The sequence below is a fragment of the Rhamphochromis sp. 'chilingali' genome, assembly GCF_963969265.1.
Source record: "Rhamphochromis sp. 'chilingali' genome assembly, chromosome: 19".
Classification (NCBI taxonomy): Eukaryota; Metazoa; Chordata; class Actinopteri; order Cichliformes; family Cichlidae; genus Rhamphochromis; species Rhamphochromis sp. 'chilingali'.
In genome coordinates this window covers 8,483,217-8,504,085 of record NC_137946.1, presented here as the reverse complement: position 1 = coordinate 8,504,085, position 20,869 = coordinate 8,483,217, and the positions used below count along the sequence as shown (strand labels likewise).

Here is a 20,869-nt window from a genome sequence, read left to right as displayed (position 1 = left end):
CCACAAGCATCAGTATGTCAGTTTACTACTTTGAGAAAGACTGAAGAGCATTACAAATACTGAATACATCTATTTAATGTTACCTCTTTTTTTACCGTCGTTACTGCCGATGTTGATGGTGAACCCGCTGGACTAAGATAGAAGAGAAAAAAACAAAACACCAAAAACAAAAACATTACAAACACATAGATGGTTTAAAACACTATTTCACCAGCTTTTCACAACTTGTTGTGAATGTAATTCTATTAAACAATAATCTGTAACAGAATGTTTACTGTTTTTACAAAACATTTCTTACACTAGGTGCTAAGACATTAGTAGCACATATCCATGTTCTGCAAGTTGTGTGCTGTTTTCTTTCCCCAGCACATTCCACAGATATTAGATCTGACTGAAATCTGGGCAGTTCAGAAGCCAAATAACAATTTGAGCTCTTGATATGTTTTTCAAACCAGTCTCGCTTCATCATGCTCATAGAGATGTCTGCAATCAGGGCATACCTCTGCCATGAACGGGTGTCTGCTGTCCCCAACAATTTTAGGAAGGTGTGAAAAAGTGAAGTGTTAAATTTAACTTCAGCATACATGTCAGGATCCAAGGCTTCCTGGCATGAGAAAAAAACAGTTTCTCCTCTGGTTTGAATTCTTCCTATACTGCCTCCCACTGACACCTGCTAATCGGGTAAATGACCGGGAACATTCATCCATGTCATATGGTAAACATTATCCACCTCCTCCATTATCCACCTTATCCTAGGTTGCACCACAGTCTAGCTCAGTTAATTAGGTCCTTTCATTATTTCAAAATTGCTCTAACTACTCTACACAGCCACATATACAGGAAACGCTACGTTTATGCTCCAGTACTTTCTGTGGGATCAGACAGCCAGCACCAACTGGGTACTAGCCACTGCATAGCTGGAACACCCCAAAAGATGTCCTGACAAAGCCAAGACATCATCTTCAAAAACTGAATGTTTACGAGCTGCTTAGCCTCCCTTTTTGTCGTGTTTATATAAACTGAACATCAATTTCAAAGGGAACGCTCTAAAGAACAATGAGGATATAATCTTTCTTTGATAACACTCCCACTAGTTCTTCCCATTTGGACACTGTTTATTTATAGCAGCTACAGGGTGAACGGCAAGGACCTTAACTTGCAAATCAAAGAACATGTGTGTCTTTTTCCACCTCACAAAAGGGACTGTGAAAGGGGGCAGCCTAAGAGAGCCCATAGGAACAGGTTTTCCATCTCTCCACGAGTGTGTGTGAGGCTGTTTTATTTCTCACACACTCTCTCTCACACACTCGTAACACACAGTCTGCAAGCTCCAAATGAGAGCAAACCAAGTAAACTTGAATTTATAAATAATTATCCAAAAAGTAGAACACCTGACACACAAAGTGACAGATTTACCAAGTTGGAAAAATCAGAGTGATATCGCAACTGGGGAAAAAAAAAGTAGGAGTGGAAAGTTTATCCGACTAACAATGCAGACACTTACGAACACACATGCATAAATTTGACATATTCAAAGTGTCCTTTATTAAATGTTGCGGTTGTTTACAAGTACACAAAACATAGCCAAGCATCAGATCCCAACTGATCCACATAGTAATGCTTCACCAAATTACTTCTGTATGTTGCATGATGCTTTAGGTATTTATAAAAGTCAAAGAAAAGACTCTCACACAGAGCCAGCTTTGGGCAACAGTAATCCCAAATTACATTCAGTGACACCTGAATAGGAGGAACACTATTCTAGCACATTTTCGATGTCAACATTTTAATGTATTAATTAATTACATTTTATTTATATAACACCGAGGTACAACAACTGTCGCCTCAAGGTACTTTATACTGTAAGGTAAAGACCCTACAATAGTAGAGAGAAAGCCCCAACAATCAGCACTATAAAGCAAGCCCTTGGTGACAGCAGGAATGAAAAACTCCCTTTTAACAGGAAGGAACCTCTAGGAGAACCAGGCTCAGGGAGTGGCAGCCATTGTGTGTGGGTCAGGGTAAAGAGATGAGAGCAAGGACACAGAATAGATGCTGGATGCCCTTCCTGATTTGTGTTTCCAGCTGAAATTGAAGCCAGTGACCTTTCGCTTACTAAGCCAACGTGTTAACCACTACGCTACCAACATATCTGTTTGTATCAAAACAAAAGATCTTCAAGTTAAGGATTCATAGAAAAAAAAGAATAATGAAACTGTTTTTTTGCACATTAATGTAAAAAATTAAAACTTTGAACCTTCGGCTGCTTTTTACGTGTTACCTTGCCTATTGCAAACAATAGTAAATCACGTTGTGTTTATTTTGTATATTAATAGGGAAACCATTACAGAGACGTATGCAATTACTTAGATCAGCCCTCAAAATAACTGTGTCCAAACCTTTCCAACTCAAAACTTACCAATATCTATATCATGGTTTTGTAACTGTCAAATCAAGGTTTTACTATATGCAAGCTATTCATATTTTTAAACCCTAGCTCTTCTTCTGCATTTGCAAACAACACCTAAAAGCACATAATTTATTTTTAATAAAGGGCAATCCATTTTAATTAACATTGCTTAAATGTGTCACATTTAACAATACAGGGTACTATTCTTCTACAGCTTGCAGTACAAAATTTAATCTCATTTCAGAGTTTAGGAAATCATATTTAGTATTTATTCAAAAATGTAATTAAGATTTTGCAATGCTGAGTGGGTTTTTGAGAGCCTTCTAGAGCATTGATTGTATTTAGCTGCAAGCTGTCTGTGTCCAGCTGTCCAACAGTAGTTCAGAAAATCATGGCATTGTCTTAGGAGTAAGATTGCTATTTATGATCTGACTGACTGTCTTTAATTTTACAGGGAAAAAACAACATGTACACAGCTTTACAGACAATGAGTTGTACACATGAATTTGTTAAATCAGTCTCACCTTCTGCTAAGCTTTTTTAAATGAACATCAGCTGTCATGTAAAAATATATACCGTATTTCCCGGACTACAAAGCGCACCTGAATATTAGCCGCACAAGCTAAAATCAGGGGAAAATCCTGTTTTGTACATACATTAGCCGCACCTGACTAAAAGCCGCAGGTGTTTCAATGTTGACTTATCATATGTAAGAGAATATGCACAAAGGGAATTGTCAGGAAAGAGATGGCTGTTTGGAGACACACCCCTTTTATTAATATTTTGAAAAACAAGTTATGGGTACATATTTGCACATGTAGTACATAACAGTAACCTACAGCACACCAGAAAAATAGATTCAGACTACCTTTTAGGCTCAGGTGCAGTGACACGGCTTTAACAAGAAGAAAAGTCAGTCATTCACCACCATCTTTCTCTTCTTCCTGCGCACTGAAACCACCAAAGTCCTCTTCTCCAATGTCGGAAACGAACAGGCTCAGGATGGCTTCGTCATCCACTCTTCTCTCCTTCGTTGTCACTTTCAAAACCAAAGAAATCCTCGTTGTCAGTGTCAGAGTCGAACACCCTCAGAAGGGCCGTGGCAGTGTCCTCTCCATCATGCAGCAGTCCAGCCCTTCAAAATCCGTTGGTGATCGTGGATGTTTTCGCACTTTTCCACGCTGTCAGAATCCACCGGTGGAGTTGGGCATAACTTGCTTTTCGCAAGTTTATCGCCGCTCGTCATCCACGCCTCCCGCTGAATGCCTAGCGCTACTTTGAAGTTTGTTTTTCGCGCTACTTCGTACGGCACTACGTTGCCTGGCGGACGGACATGTGACTAACATACCACTCTTGAACCCCGATCCTTCCGCCAGGCAACGTAGTGCCGTACAACAGCGGAACAAACAAAACAAATCGTCTTACGATATCACAAAAATCATGGAAAATCCATAGAAAAGCCGCACCTGACTAAAAGCCGCAGGGTTCAAAGCTTGTGCAAAAAGTAGCGGCTTATAGCCCGACAATTACGGTACATGCATGCATACCTGATAAGAAAGCATTTACATACCTGCCGACTTGCCTGGAGGCGTTTTCAAAAAACTTTGTTTTAGATGCAACGCTGGGGAAAAAAATAGTAGAGATGTTGACACTGTACACAGACAATATGATGCATTTAAGATTTAAAACTGCCATCAGTCATTGCTGTTGCAGCTGTGGTCATTTATTTTAAGCAGAGCCAACATGCTCTGTATTATTATACTCTAACAAGAAAAACAACTTAAATCTGACAAATCTTATTTTGGAGGCAGCAACAGATACTATCTTTATTTAGTAATGTGGCAATTTTTTTGAAGCAAACAGTTGCTTATTTAGAAACATTGCTGAGCTGCAGTCATGTTCCTTTCACCTGATGAATGGAGCCTAGTTCATAACTATCCTTTTATTTCTGTCTTTGTTCTCTTTCCACTTCCAGAGGTGGAGAGAAAAAAAAAAAAAAAAAAAAAAAAAAAAAAAAAAAAAAAAATCACAATACGCTTCATTACAGTTCCTAAAGTTAATTCAATCAGCTGTATAGCTCTATGGCATTAACTGAAGACTTATGTGCTGTGCAAGGTATCTTAAAGAGACATCATGATGACATCACTATCAGTAGTCTGCAGCGATGACAGAACAGATTTGTGGTTTCATTGTTTTTATTCCAACTTGTGGCCTGTCTCTCAGCATTAGTGTCATAATAACTATTATTTTGTGGTTTAATTAACGTGGCATTGTGCACTGCTGAGTTACTGGAATTTTCATGTCAACCACAATTTAAGCTCAATAATTTTGCACACACTGCAGTTAAATATATAAGCATGTGTTGTAAGACTTTTGCATGTATGAAGAGTACTTACTAGGATGTGGTTGTGCCCTCACTGCTGGCTGCAGTTGGAAGCTTTTGTGGAGCGGGGAACCTGGACGGTGGCTCAGGAGGCCTAACTGGGGGTCTACAAATCTGCTGTTTCTCCGTGGACCTTGTTCTGGTCAGACCATCAGAATCTCCTGAAAAAAATAACCCTTTTTTCAGGAGATTTCAGGAGATTGTGGGTTGGACTAGTTCACATAAAGTGCATTTGTGCAGTTATTTATCTGAGATAAACTCCTGATATATTCAGTAAAGACAATACACTTGACATTACAAGTGAAAGCATGAAATGATGTCATGTAATACTGATATTTTAAACACCACAGGCTGTAGAAAAATAGTGTAATCAACATTTGCTTAAATAGATTTTTTTTTTTCATCAAATAAGGCTTTTATGAGTGCATAAATACTATAAATGGGCCATCTTAGGCCACTGGTAACTAAAATCAATACTTCTTCAATTCATATGATGGACAGTTAACAAATGAGAAAAAGCTTAAAATCTGCAACCAAGCGACTGCCATGCTTCATTGCTTCATTCACTCTAAATGCTTGCATAACACTCTGCTTCATAAATTAACTCTGGAGATCTTCTACTATGATTGCTTCTTGCCATAGAGTTCTTTTTAAACAAATAAAAAGCTCAGTTTAAACTTGTTTACTTCCCAAGGTTATAGCAGTGTATAATTAAATAATAAATTGACAGACACAGTGGCATCAAAGTTACAGCCGTTGTACAAGCTGAAACACACAAAGTCGTAAACCAACACAATAGGCATGATTGTTACTATTAGTATAAAAGTAAAAGAAACATGTTAATGATAAAAGAGCAAGTCAATGGGAAAGATTAATGATTTTTAAATGCTACATGTAGCCACATGCATTGCCTGAGAATGTTGAACATTTTCTTCCAGACTCGACTACCCAGATCTTGGCCATAATAAACTACCACTTTGCTTTTCATACTCTGTGTATCCCTCTGTCCTCTAAGAGGCCTTTTTTCATTGCTGACGAGCATGTATGAGATAGGGAATTTTCCATTAAATCACCTTCTTTGGTGGTTGCTCCTTTTGCAGGTGTTTTTTTGCCCTGAAAGGATGGCACCCTGCTCACGTAGATCCCAGGCTCCCCATTCCCTGCTGAAGAAGCATCAGATTCTGGTTGCCTGTCTTGACGGATAGCTGCTCTGGGTACTAATACTTGTCTCCTTTGACGCTGTATGGGAGTGGGGCTCACTGGGTTTTCATCATCCACGTTGGAATTGTCACTCTGACCATCTGTTACAAAGAAGCAACATTAACAGTTTGGTTGCTGTAAATTAAAAGCATGAAGTTATATGGAAATATTTTACTCTGTGACGTTAATCTGGTAAACTTGTACTATTATTAGAATAATTACAATGCACAGAAACTGATCATTCGAGCTCTGGATTAACCATATAACCATGTTATTTGGCCACATAACGCACACAATGCAAACATAGCAAGCTGCATGCACCCAAACTTTCTCTCGCACTGTCTATGAAAAGACAAGAGTTACAGCCACTTCACTTAGCAACAGATTCAATAAAGCAGTAAATTGAATGATTTAGCCTGAGTAATTGACAAAAAAAAAAAAAAAAGATTAACGTGAGATCAAATTGTAGATACATTTATTTGTGCTCAAAATTAATTATTTTTTAAAAAAGGAAGCACCAAATTATTTTCTAACAACATTTGAAGATGATACAGATAGAGAATCATAATAGAAGAGAAACAGAATAGAATTTAACAAACAAATTCCAAGTTTTGAAGTATGTAATAACTGCTTTGCCACACACACACACACACACACACACACACACACACACACACACACACACACACACACACACACACACACACACACCAATAAATCCTATTTCGAAAATGTCAAGAAATGACCCTGCAGGTACGCTGTGGTACGAGTCTTTTTAAAGAATAAAATGAATTAATTAATATATTTTAAAACAACATTTTTAAAAAAATCTACTGTATGCTCAGCAAAGACAGCATGGGATAATGATGAGGATGATGGTGACAATCAGGCTAAGAGAGGCTGATAATTACTCTCAGTGTGCTGATAAAGCTCGTGACTAAGAGCTTGATAAACACGAGCCGGTCGCTTGGAGATTGTGATGGGTTGCCGTTTTCTCGGGTTGATCCGCGGGGGAGGGACAGGTGGGGCAGTGCTGTCCTCTGGCATATGACTGAAGATCTGCAACCATATTGAAAAAAGAAAAAGAAAAAAAGTCACAGTAACACTTTAGTTCACTGGCTACTTTTTCAGCTCCACAGAGTCTCAGCTGAAAGAAGTAAAAAGTCTTTACATGAAAAAGAAAAAAATAAACTAGAAAAGTATTTTTTTTCTTACGAATGACATTAACATAGAACAACAAAGAGAGAAAAAAAAAGCACAAATACCAAAGTAGTAACTTAATGACTAGAGCGGTGACAAACACAAAGCTGCTTGTTCTACGCAAAGTCGCTTTAAAAGCATAGATGTAGAGCAACCAGCAGGACAGTCAGATAGCCTGGCTCAGTCCTGAGGACTTTTTTAGTCAACTCATATAAAACCCAAACCATAAAAACAGCAATTTGCTGTTTTACTGGCAGTTATGTACAGGAAACTCCAAAGCCTTCAGCAGCCTTGCCAAGACAAAAAAAAGAAGAGCTTGGAAAGAAATCCTCAGCTGTGTTTTACACTCCAAAACAAAGGAGGCAACATGTTGATTAGTTGGCTTTAAAAGTGCTGGTAGGTAGATTTTATTACCTTTGGACTGAGCCACGTTTTCAATTTTCCCCCTTTTTCTTACTTTACGTTAAGCAAAGCACCAACAGTAATAGCTTAATATACCTATGAATTTTAATGGTCTCACAACTCTCTGGGTGAACGACATCACTTCAGCCGTACCTTTTTGCAGTGCTCTATCAGAATCTCAACCACGATATTTTGGAACTTGATATCCAACATGGCTGCCACAGTTTCCTCCTTTGCTCTCATTAGCGTAGGCCCAAAGATAACCGCCATATTTGAAGAAGTCATCAAGTTTTCGTTGCTGTGGCTGCACACGCTGTCAACAAATGGAAGGCTGGGTTGAGTAAAACACTAACTCAAAACAGCCAGTGGCACACGAACAGAGCTCCTTCTAGAATGACAGGAAGAGCTGCAGTGCAAGTCGCATTCGAGTAAGCTCGCACTTACTTCACCAAGTGCTTTATAAGCATCTCCAGCATTTCCCGATTCTTCTCTGGCAGCTTGTAGGTAAGTGAATGGATTTCACTCAGTCGAATGTCCAGATTATCTGACTCTGTCACACAGACAAGAAGTTATAGAAATCATGATCATTTCATTTTCCTTTTATGTCATCTCAATAAAATCAATCGTTCTGTGTTAATCACAACCAAAAACAGCATCACTTTCTGAGAGAGCATGGACTGGGCAACAGCCTTTCTGCACCGTCGTGAAACTAATAAAAGAGTGTCTCCAGAATGTCAGGCCATATAACGAGAAGCCCCCCATTTCCTATAATGAATGGCATTTCCAGGAACCTGAGGCCACCAGCTGCCTTAATGCAACATCCTGACAGAATGAGGCTGATGCTATTAAAGTCATCGTCTTCTTGGTTTTTACAGTATTGCTGTGTGGCAGATAAAAACAAATAGGAGTCTCAGATTTCCTTTAGTGTCCAGAGTTGTATAGTGTTGCACTTGTACTTAAAGAAGTACAAGTGCAAAAAGCACATGTCACTCTTTAACTTTCCATTTCCCTGGCATAGTTAAACAGAAAACCAACTGGATTGGACCATGTTAATATACATAACACAAGCCTTTGGTAAGTCTAGATTCAAGGAAAGATTTTAGAGAGGAGGCACACATTAGAACATAACCTCCCCGGTCTTAGCAATGGATCACTTCCAAAACACGTCTTACTTGCAGCACACATGAGGTCTCTGTGCAGACTGTAGGTCGTTAGAGGTTCAGACAAACTCCTGCAAATAAATAAGAACACACAAGTGCAATATAACTCACCACATTAAAAACACGACAAAGCCAAAAAGCAGCATTCCCTCAGTATAGAGTTACACTAGAAAGTAATGAGACAGAGAGCGAGAGAAAGCGAGTGCATCTTCTGTCAAGCCCACATTTGTTAATGTGGTAATAAAAATGTGTTTCAGATGTGCAGATCCACATCTGTAAATATTATACAATCAATGCTGGAAAAATACTTTGGGGATTTTACAACCCTGTGATTATATATTTTACAAAAGTGCATGTAAGAATATAAACAAATCTGACCCTGGACTAGGGCTGAACGATTATGGAAAATAATCTAATTGCGATTTTTTGCCCCAATATTGCGATTGCGATGCGATATGCGATTATTTTCTAAGGTCTTTGTCTTCTGTATTATTAAACAAAGACAAGCAATACATCATATAGTATGGCCAATACTATATTACATTAATTTTAAACTGTTCTTTCCTGGAAGACAGACCTCTGTTATGATGACATGAGGTGATGCATGAATTGATGACTGACATTTTTATTTAACTTCTTCAATCACAACAGTATATTTGAACATACACAATAGTTTATTTTTAGCTTACAAACATCTGAGCATAAAGTGCTGACAAGGAACCCTGGTGTAAACATTAAAATGAAAGTCAGTACAATGTGCAGATTGCAGAAATATACATAAACAAAATCAGTGGCTTTACCACACTCAGTTTTTCGACATCTGTGAACTACTAGACAGTCATTCAATTAAAAAATAATATTAAATAAATAAAACTAATAAATAAAAAATACACACATCTTACTGATCTCTGCAGTCAGTAACATTACACATAAAGTGCAAACATAATAGCAATTGTATAAACACACACACAAACACGCCTTTAAAATTTAAAGGCGTGAAATTGGACGGTCTAGCCAATCAGAAGGCTAGTTCTGATTAGCGTCACCGCTGTCTCGGTGGAGTTTAATAAACTCGGCCGTCTGCTTCTTGCTATCTAAAATATAACCAGACACTGGCGTAAATTCTCGACTGTCTCATACTTCTGTTTAATAAGTTTTCTGTTTGACGTTTAGTCAGCTGTGTGAAAACCAAGGAGGAACCCACCCGGGGGATTAATAAAGTTTTATTTTATCTAATCTAATAACTTTAATCTCAGCCAAACCGATTTACTCACGAACAAACAAAACACTGAAAAAAGCCCAACAATAACATTTTTAGGTTGTCTAAGTGACTTATATATCACGTTTAACCCGAGCAGCGAAACTCCGCGGTGATCTGAAAATGATGTGCCGCTCTCGGCCGCATCAGTAACCCTCGAGCTCCCGGCTAGCTGTCGAGCTGGTGGGTAGCAGACGCCTCTGAAAACGTCGAAGCACTTTTGCAAATATGGGATATCTTGATAAACCGAGCAGATATTTGATGTTTACACAACTACTTTCTCGCCTGAAAATATTTTAAAAGTTTATTTTGTGACCCAGAAAGATTAGTATGAGTAATTTTAAAACTTAGTAGCGGCCGCCATTGCTGGAAACTGGAGTTTGGCTGGGCCGCGCTATGAATTCTGGGATATGGTAGTAATTTGGACAGCCTTCGGCGCGTCGCTGTGACGTAATCGGTCTACAAATGCGGCCTCAGGAGGATGCAGCCCATGAATTTGGACATGTCCAGAGTATAATCGCAGCCTTTGCGGTTAGAAAATTGCACTTGATCATGTCGCGATATTATCGCAAATGCGATATATCGTTCAGCCCTACCCTGGACCAATTAAAAGGCATTTAATAATAATAATAATAATAATAATAATAATAATAATAATAATAATGAAATAATATAATATAATGTCATATGTAAACACACACACATACCTGAGATAAAACTTCAAAGCACTTGTGACTGTTTTAACATCCCAGTCGCTGCTGTGGAGATCCACATCTCCTGGGTTTGCAGAGTCTATGAAAGAGCAGGAAAAAGGCTCATGCTACCTTAATTACTCAAAGACATTAACTAGATGTGACATGTGTGGACCACATTGTATAACAGATAAGCATCTTGAGGACATCTGACAAAAAAGAGCAACAGCAGCATTCCTTCACAGTTATGTTTACACACATCTCCCCCACACAGCTGGGGGAGAACGCCAGCTCTACAGCAACCTCAAAGGACCCACTGTCATCAGGAACAGAGGGGTTTACTACAAGCAACATTAATGTGTTAGTGAGGTCTGGTGAGCTCAAAGTCAGAGTTTTAAGTATCACGAAGGTGGCTCTCGCTTTACCTGGTCAGTTACTATAGCAACTTGTCCTGACCTGATCCAGGGCAGGTTATGGTTTCAAATTGGCTGGAAAAGATGCTTTCTTTTTTTTTTTTCACCAAATTGTCAACTACAGTTGCAGCAGTGCAAAATGTGCCGACTTCGTTTAGCATTCAGCTACTAATGCAGAAAATATATAAATGTTTTCATGCGTGATCCTAACCTGCTGCCAAGTCTATTCTGCACTGCTCGATTGCAACTAAAAGAACAGAGATTTGAAAATTATTCAGTGGCAGCAGATGGCCACCCCTCCCTGAGCTCGGTTCTGTCGGCAGTTTCTTCCTGTTAAAAAGGGAGTTCTTCCTTCTTCCCACCGTTGCCAAGCACTTGCTTGCAGGGGATTGTCACAATGCTGGAGTCTTGTAGGGTTTTTAACCTTAAAATATAAAGCACCTGTATTTATAATAATTCAATTCAATTTTTTTTATTTGAATTATTTGTAGGTTGTTTATCACCAAGAATATTAAATCCCTAAAGTTAATTTCATTTTAATCTGACCAAAAAATCTAAAGTAATTTCCACATCTCTGTCATGTGGCTGCAGGGATCCATCAGATCTGAATGCACTGATGTTTAAATGAAGTCTGGTTTGATCTATTTTCTGTTTGAGCACACACAGGAAAATGGAGCAGAAAGCCTAGAGTAAACAGAGAAAGTTCACACCACTACTATGAAACACATTATTATTTCAGGTATTGAACCTGAAATGTTCTACCCTAATGAAGGCATAGTTTCTGAGTCTGAAAAGAAAGCCCTGGCCAAGGTGCCTTAAACTAACGTGGTTGCCCCCAGCTTGAAGTGTCATAACTGATGGATGTAGCCACTGTGATTTCACCAACTGGTTTGTGGCATCCTGTAGTGAAGCCTGGAGCTGACCGTTTTCATTGTCACCATCTTGCTGAAAGAGAGACAGCCCGCGACTTGTGATTGACAAGTCATTGAGCACATCCTGTTTTATCTTTATGTCTGACTCTAAAAGGCATCATAATTTACAAAATTAACTTTACGTTCTATCTGAAATCTTCTGAGAACCAGCTTATTCTTTATGTCCTCTATAATAGCCATTTCTTTTTTTGTTTTTTACTTATTTGAGCTACCTTACCAAGTGCCGGTGTACTAAACAGAGGACATCCTTGGCTTTCCATTGATATCTCATGTGTTTTTTGGGGCAGGAAATCACAAAAAAGTTACATTTAAAGATTCTTTTTTTCCTCAGTTGTCAGGAGGATATGGCCTAGACCAATAGATATGGTCTATTGCAGAACCGCAAGCACTTTGGCAACCACATTGGTCGCCCCCTGCTGGACATTTTAAAAAAAGGAAACAAATCCATCTTTTATGTACAGCCTGTGGCTGCAAAAACATATCCCAGTGGCAGACATACTAGTAAATGACCCCTTAAGATCCCTTGCTCTCTCACTTCAAAACACTGAGTTTATGGCTTCAGTGGCTAGTTTGAAGTTAATTCTGTAAATTATGGTCCATTTAAGTGATGCTAACTGTCAGCATTACAAATATGGAATGGATCTGTTTTAAATAAAACTAACATGGCTAAAATGATCAGCTACTGGCTACCATGGATATAGCTTAAAGCAATTTTAAGGTTGAGCCTTCCAGAAGCAAGACAGTGAGTCAGCAGATGTTTCCCTGTCATGCCCGATTGAAACTTGCAGAACCTGTTGTGCCGTGTTAATAAGTCTAACAGAGTGAAACATTGTAAAAGGACAGATGTAGCAAATTTTCACAAGCTTACCGAAGAAGGCGTTTAAAAGCTTCTGCACTTGGATGTTGCTGCCAACCGTCCTGTACACTCCTTCCTGTGTGGCTCCTAGGAAGAAGACATGGGGAAGGTTAAAAACAAAAGAAAAAAAAAAGTGCGTGGACAAATAGAGAGCTGTGGAAACGCCCACATGATTCCCTTGAATGTTCCTGATGTTCCCTGATTTTGATTACAGATACAAAAAAACAAAAAAACAAAAACACTTTCTTTCACTAGTGTATTCGGTTTAAAACATAGACGTGTTAATGTTTTTAGAGCTTAGCTTCATTCCAGTAAGATGAATCATGACACTGGAGAAAAATACTGTGACTGTAGGTTTTAATCATTAGGGTGTGAGTTTTAGCAACAATGAGCATGAAGGGAAGATGTGAAGAAAAGGTAAAAACCTCTGAATTTAATAGACCCTCACATAACAAGCAAGAGAGAGAGAGCAACGTGATGATTAAAATCCTTTATAATGTGAAAAATACTACATTTCAGACAACTCTTATTATAAAGAAGGGCATGTCTCACAGAGAGTAGCCAGCGGAGTAGTGTCAATGTGTCACACGTGACTCAACTACGCCCCCTTAAGGGAAAGAAGAAAAATTAAAAAGGCAAAAAAAAGCAAGAACGATCCTTTAACAGAAGCATTTACCTTTTGTTTCAATGTAATTGATGCACTTTCGCACAAACTTGAATCCAGTTTCATTCAGTTCCACTGTGGAAACAAAAAATAACAATTTACATTTACGAAAAAGCCACGATTATCAAGCACATACTTGTCACTGCTAAATGGATGCATTCAATGGCATGAGATGGAAAGTAGGACAGTATAGCATCTGTCCACATAAAATAATATTACAGCTTTAGACATTGAAGAAACTGATGAGTGACTTACTTTCAGCTTGCTTGTGAATTGGTGAATGATAAATCTGAAATAAAAAAAAGATGCAGTAAAAAAAAAAAAAAAGTGAGGATTGTGCAGGAAAAAAAAAAATCAAACACACAGTGGAACTAATGAAAAATAAATCCTTAAAAATGAGAGGAAACAAACACTTGAAAGGCACAGTGAAGGATTTCAGAGGAGTTGACAAGAATATTAGCATGATTTTTGAGTTCTGGTTTGAGTTTACCTCATGAGCAGATTGAAAGTGCATGATAACTACAGTAATGACAAAAAAAGAAAAAGGACGCACTTCTACTTTGAGCACTTTTTTTGTGTGTGATCCTCGCCGTGAAATAGCTCACTGCCCTCCCCTTTAATGAAAGTCAGAGGTCCTGGCCAGCTCCAAACCAGCAGAGACATGGTACAGCTTTGTTCAGAGACACTTATGCAGGGCGAGCATTTGTAGCCACAGACAGCTGAAGTGTAAAATATAACAGTCACACCTAGAGTTCATCTATGACTGTTTATCCATACAAGTTTATGCAAGGCTTTTTTTTTTTTGTTCATTACTTACAAATTCTAGATGTGATAGAAAACCTAATGCTAGAGAAGAACATTAGCCAACAATAAAAATGGACTTTTTCCTACAACGTTTAGATGCTTACTTTAATTTCAGTGGCTAGCATGAAACTTGCCAACATTTCTAGTTGCTTAGGAAACTTTGGAGAAGTGCATGCAGACATTTTTCTCTTATTCCTCTGCCAAAGTGAAAGCTGGGTCAGAGGTAGGTTTGCAGTGCTGTTTGTCTAACTGTCAGAAAGATGGCAAAAGCTACCAAGCCAAATTTCAGGAATCTTAGTGGACAGATGGTGTGGACAAAAAAACCCAAAACAACAAAACTCTATTGCTTTCTTTAAAAATTGGACGCCTCATGAATGATGGCATCTTAGAGCTCTTTTGTTTGATTTCATGGAAATCAAACAAAACAAGGGCTTCAAGGGATCTAAGTGTCATATTATATTGTGATATATGGGCTCAATCGTGTCAACTTCTGCAACTCCAACTTCCACCCGTGGAAGTTAATCAAAGTAAAGAAGTGCACTAAGAAGAGTAGAGGAAGTACAGAAAGATCCACACTCACTGGCCACTTTATTAGGTACATATTGCTAGTACCAGGATAAACCGGTTTTTGCCATCAGAGCTGCCTTAATTCTTCACAGCAAAGATTCAACACAATGCTGGAAGCTGGAATGCTTCCTAAGAAGTTTTGGTCCATATTACCATTACAGCATCAACCCAACCACGACACACCATGACAGTGCCTGTCCCAAGCCCAGTCAGGTGGGGAGGTTGGTGTCAGTGAGGGCATTCGGCATAAAATCTTGGATGCAGATGATCCAACCCCTAAAGGGAGCAGCTGAAAAAGGAAGATTGCATGGTAGCAGTCACATCCATGATGGAAAACTCCACCCCAACTCCTCTATTGGATTGAGATCTGGTGACTGGGGAGGACAGGGAACTCACTGTCGCGGTGAAGAAACCAGTGCGAGATAATCTGAGCTGTGTCACATGGATTTTTATCCTGCTGGAAGCAGTAATCAGAAGATGGGTACAATGTGGTCAAAGATGAATGGACATGATCAGCAATGCTCAGCTGGTAAAACAGGGCTCAAAGTATGCCAAGAAGATATCCTCCGTATCATTACACCACCAGCAGCCTAAACTGTTGATACAAGGAAGGACAGATACATGCTTACATGTCATTTACACTAAAGACTTATACTGTCCATTTGTATTGTAGCCTCAGTATCCTGTTCTTAGCTGACAGAGGTCACACCTGGTGTGGTCTTCAGCTGCTGTACCCCAGATGCTTCAAAGTTTGATTTGTTTTGCCTTCAGAGATGTTCTTCTGTGTAGCTTGACATAATGATTGGTTCTCTTAGTTGCTTTTGGCCTTCTATGGCACCAACAATCAGCAATATTTAGTCACTCAAATCACTGATTCTTCCTCATTCTGATGTTACGTTTGAACATTAGCAGATTGACTATGTCTTCACAGTCCTAAAGAGATATTTTCAATAGTAAGGAGTTGAACAGGCGTACCCAAAAAGTGACCAGTGAGTGCACATGTGAAAACAAAGCAAATGCATTCCGCACTGTGTGGATTGCATAAAGTGAACGAAAAAAATAATGGAAAAAAGCAGTGCTACAACTCAGACAATTTCATGTATTCAGAAGTCTAAAGGCCAGATAGTCTGCAGTCCACTGGAAATTCACAGTTCCAGCTTATTTTGGGCAGAAAAGCTCTTGTGCAACTTTCATAATATATAAAGAAGAAAAGGGGGAACTCTGCAGAAAAAAAGGGTACTAAAAAGCATGTTCTGTTATTTTCATATCCCCTGGCAATGACTGTTGCTATGGAACGCCAGGACTGCCATAATGAATTAATTAAATACACCATTAAATAATTAATTAAATGTGGCAATAATTAATTAAAATTGGAATTAATTAATTAAATAAATAGTTATGACACATGTAATTAATTAATTATTGACACATTTAATTAATTATTTATGTATTTCACATTTTAATTAATTATTGACACATTTAATTAATTAATTATTGACACATTTAATTAATTATTTATGTATTTCACATTTTAATTAATTATTGACACATTTCATTAATTATTGACACATTTAATTAATTATTTAATGATATATTTATTTATTTCATTTTGGCAGTCCTGACGCCTGGCTCTCATCATGAAATAATTTTATCTGTCAGCCTCACCCATCAAACTCAGGGGGCGGGGTTAACGCTGATCGAGTCAAAACCATTGCTTTGGCCTGGTGGCCATTGTTTCTAGCACACAACAACCGGCATGTGGAAGCTAACAGAACTGAGCTTTGAAAAACCCTGTTTGTGTGTTACCAAATACCGTTTTAATATTTTTTTAGCCGAGAATGTAGTGGTTTAATCTTCATGTGTCTGGTCGGTTTGTCAAGATACAGCCTCTTTGCAAAAGTGTTTCGATGATTTCGGAGATGTCTGCCCAGTCTCACGGCAAAGCGTGGGATAGACCCGCTCGCCTCGCAAGCAATCCCACCGACAAAGCGCAGGCCCCGGTACACAGCTGTAGTAACCCCCGCTGACTTCTTTTACTGAGGTTATATTTATCGATGTTTTATTTCCTGATGTTCTTATGTGTCCTACGTGTTTCAGTCGCCAATTCTGAATTATAACTAACATTAAAAACATGTTTAAGGAGGAGAGAGAGCAAATAAATCTGTTTAACATCTGATCTTTGGGTTTTTGTTCAGTAATCAGCGTGACCTGTGTATAAACACATAAAAGAGATAACGTTGGTGTTTCCGTCATGTAGTAACTGCTGGCTTTAACTGTACAAAGGTTGTTCGACACTATGAAACACATACAGACTTCATGATGTTCGGCTAATATTTTTATTGTGAATATTAATCATGCTGACCTCGCTCTGTACACCACGCAGCGAGGTCAGCATATCCACGATATCCTCAGCTCCATGAGTTAACACAAAGTTTCCCAGCTGACTATCTAACTGCCAACTATTCCAGAGACGTGAAAATATACAGCATAAAGAAAAGTGTAAGAGACTCAGCAGCAGATTAGAATAACAGTTATACATTTAATAAATCACCAAATGAATCCAAGAAACGAGCAAACCTGTTCCGACAATTTGAATTTGTATTCCCTCAGCTGCAGACTCGCTGCTGTTTAAATGTTTGAAAAGGAAGATTAGATATAAAAAAAACGTCAAACATAGACTCAGTCTGCCTTCACATTTGATATGAGGCCAGCACGTATAGTGGCCTCAGCAGGCTATTACTGAAATACACGTGCTATATCATAAACTATGATATAAACAGGGAGGTCCTATTAACATGTTTAGTTTTAAAGGACACCTTCCTGCCTTTAGTCTCATTCATGAGCAGTATTAGTTTTCTTCTAACATCCAGAAGTCTGCACAATGTGTTTCATAGTTTGTAACAAGCCTTTGACAGGTAAACATAACATGACCGAAAAAGCAAAAAAAAAGAAAAAAAAAGAGAGAGAGTGTTGACATAAGAAGAGAAAATTCTCTCAATTATGGAGACAGACAAATGGTTCATTTATGTTTGATGTGTGTTTATTCCTCCCTAAATATCGTCGGTGAAGTTTGCCATGCACGTCAGATTTTCCTGCGCATTTTTATACCTCTGCCAACAGAGAGAGAAAAAAAATCACATTCTAACAGACAGCTGGTGCTTAGAATACAGTTGAATAACTATTAAAAAACAGATGATATTTAGATGATAGTTCAGTCTAACACATGTGCCAGTGAACCATTAAACGTCTGTGAAACTATGCAGTTATGAAACGTAACTTTAACCTCAGCCAAACCGATTTGCTCAGTTGTAAATAAAACAGCGAAGTAAACGTGACCCGACAGACAGAACCTGAGTGAATGAAGTCCAGCGTTTAACCACTGAGAGCTAAAACTCAGCTGAGGTTTGAAAGCTGTGTGCCGGTGATTGGACATCAGCCGCTGATAAAGCTGTTCGCCTATAAAGTGCTCTGTAAGGAAACGAGCTCCAGCAGCTCTGCGCTCGGGGAAAACACTATATTTACTTATCTTGTGCAGAAAAATGCGCTGACATTGCGTTATATCGAGCACCGGCTGCCCAGTTAAACTGTGACCAGGTAACTAGGCGTGTTTCTTGAATTAGCAGCAGGTGTTAAACAGCTGACAGATGAGGAGGAGGATGCATGCAGGTAAACTGAGGGTCTGTTGAGCTGATCGCTGGTTTCGTGAGAAAAATGTCAGCTCGTTCTTTATGTTACAGAAGCACAGAGACACAAGACCAGGCGGAAAGAGACGATCGTTCGGTGAAAATGAGAATCTGCGAATGCAACATGTGGAACACGGAGAGTGGAATATGTAAACAAACCGGTTAACGTAACCCCCTCGGTGCACTCTGCATGCTAACTGTTAGCAGAGCTAGTGAAATCTCTGAAAACATCTGAGCACTTTTGCAAACATGTGTCAACATATGTTGACAACCTGACCAGACATACGTCGCAACATTCGCGGCTAAAACACTGTTAAAAGTGTAGCTGGTGACAGAAAAACGGGGTATTTTAAAACTACACCACCACCATTGCTGCTTGTGATTTGATCTGCATTCTGGGATAACTGGCTGCCCCAAGTCTACACAAGCAATCGATTTTCTAGGATCGACCTGTTTTGACTTACTTTGCACGGCAACCAATCAAATGTTAGAGAAGCTGCATGGGCAGCGTTAACCCCGCCCCCTGAGTTTGATGGGTGAGGCTGACAGATAAAATTATTTCATGACGAGAGCCAGGCGTCAGGACTGCCAAAATGAAATAAATAAATATATCATTAAATAATTAATTAAATGTGTCAATAATTAATGAAATGTGTCAATAATTAATTAAAATGTGAAATACATAAATAATTAATTAAATGTGTCAATAATTAATTAATTACATGTGTCAATAATTAATTAAAATGTGAAATACATAAATAATTAATTAAATGTGTCAATAATTAATTAATTACATGTGTCATAACTATTTATTTAATTAATTAATTCCAATTTTAATTAATTATTGCCACATTTAATTAATTATTTAATGGTGTATTTAATTAATTCATTATGGCAGTCCTGGCGTTCCATATGTTGCATTGTGTCTCACACAACACCAATGCATTAAAACATGCGGGCAAGAGATGTGATGTGAGAACTGCAGAGAGCGGGCAATACTGAAAGCAAAAAATGATAACATCTACAAACATAAAGAGGAATTAACACTGGAATTTTGCTAGTAAAGGCACTTTTGTTACTTTGAACAAGAGAGTGAAGAGAGATGGTGGAGTAACAAGTCGGCAGCTTTTTTTGGGGGGGGGGGGGGGGGGGGGTTGTTTGTTTGTTTTGTTTTAGAGGCGGGGCTTCATTAACACCCAAATGTGATTTCAAGAATCAGAAAGCAAGAAAAACAATTCAGCACAAATTCAGCAAAAGGCTCTTAACTAACCAGGTGCCATCATTTAGCTGTACGTAGGTGTGTGTGTTCATGTGAAAGTCAAGCTTCACACCATAGCTCTCACATATGTAATAGAAAAATTATAATGAGCTACCCGCTGCCTTTTTTCTTGCGCTGCTTAACAAATGTCAAATTTGAGCAGCCATGCAAGTTAAATTGGAAAAAAGGGAAAAAAAACAAAAAAAAAAAAACACAAAACACAAAAAACAATTATGAAAGGGCAGCTTTTTTTTTTTTTTTTACATAAAGCATTTAAAATAACACACAGTTCCAGATTGTTTTCTCTGTTTGATGATGCAAAGATAAAACTTTTTTTTTGTTTTCCGTGCAATCCAAATCCAAACATGCAGTTAACATCAGGCAATGTGTGTTTAGCAACCATCCAAGAGGATTAATTTAACACAAAAATAAAAAACAAGCCCCGTGTTAGACTGCACATGGAGGGAAACGGCTCCAGCGCAGTAGCCTCGCTGAAGGGACAAAATTGCTCTGCTAATCTTTTTGGCCGTTAAGCTGTTTTCACAGAATAATCCTAAATGAAATGAGAAACAAACTCACAGGCTCTTTTCCATCCATGGCCTCCATCCACAACTTCCTGTCTCCCTCCGAAAGAGCTTGGAAAGTGACTGGCGTGTTTCTATGGAAACAGAAACAAATGACATTAAAAAGGCAAAGGTTGCAATTTAATCCTTCAGTTAAAAGGGTGTACTGTTTCAATATCCAGCTCTTGTTTTGGGGGGGGGGGGGGGGGGGGGGGGGGTTTGAAACACTCGTACACATCATACACATTCTCTTAGCAATTGAGGAGAGACAAAGTGTCTTTAAAGTAGCTGATTAAATCGCATGTGGCAGCGATGGGAACAAATTGAGATAAATAAGACAAGCATAAAGAAATGATGAAAACCCACTGCTGCAATCTGTCCTCTGCAGAAGTAACAAAATCCAGTGCCAGAATTTACAGCTTGT

The 20,869-nt window shown here is 38.6% G+C and overlaps 1 protein-coding gene across 1 annotated transcript in view; it reads right to left on the bottom strand.

Annotated features, from left to right (window-relative positions):
* Positions 1 to 20,869, bottom strand: part of ophn1 (oligophrenin 1) — a 31,921-nt gene that overhangs the window by 2,633 nt on the left and 8,419 nt on the right. The window contains exons 11-23 of the mRNA XM_080866703.1: positions 20,462 to 20,540; positions 13,826 to 13,859; positions 13,583 to 13,645; positions 12,919 to 12,993; positions 10,721 to 10,805; positions 8,768 to 8,826; positions 8,040 to 8,145; positions 7,749 to 7,908; positions 6,905 to 7,052; positions 5,867 to 6,094; positions 4,807 to 4,954; positions 3,981 to 4,031; positions 84 to 132 (exon numbers count right to left, since the gene is read on the bottom strand). Of these exons, the coding sequence (XP_080722829.1) occupies positions 84 to 132; positions 3,981 to 4,031; positions 4,807 to 4,954; positions 5,867 to 6,094; positions 6,905 to 7,052; positions 7,749 to 7,908; positions 8,040 to 8,145; positions 8,768 to 8,826; positions 10,721 to 10,805; positions 12,919 to 12,993; positions 13,583 to 13,645; positions 13,826 to 13,859; positions 20,462 to 20,540 (1,285 nt within the window). The remainder of the gene's footprint in view (positions 1 to 83; positions 133 to 3,980; positions 4,032 to 4,806; positions 4,955 to 5,866; positions 6,095 to 6,904; positions 7,053 to 7,748; positions 7,909 to 8,039; positions 8,146 to 8,767; positions 8,827 to 10,720; positions 10,806 to 12,918; positions 12,994 to 13,582; positions 13,646 to 13,825; positions 13,860 to 20,461; positions 20,541 to 20,869) is intronic.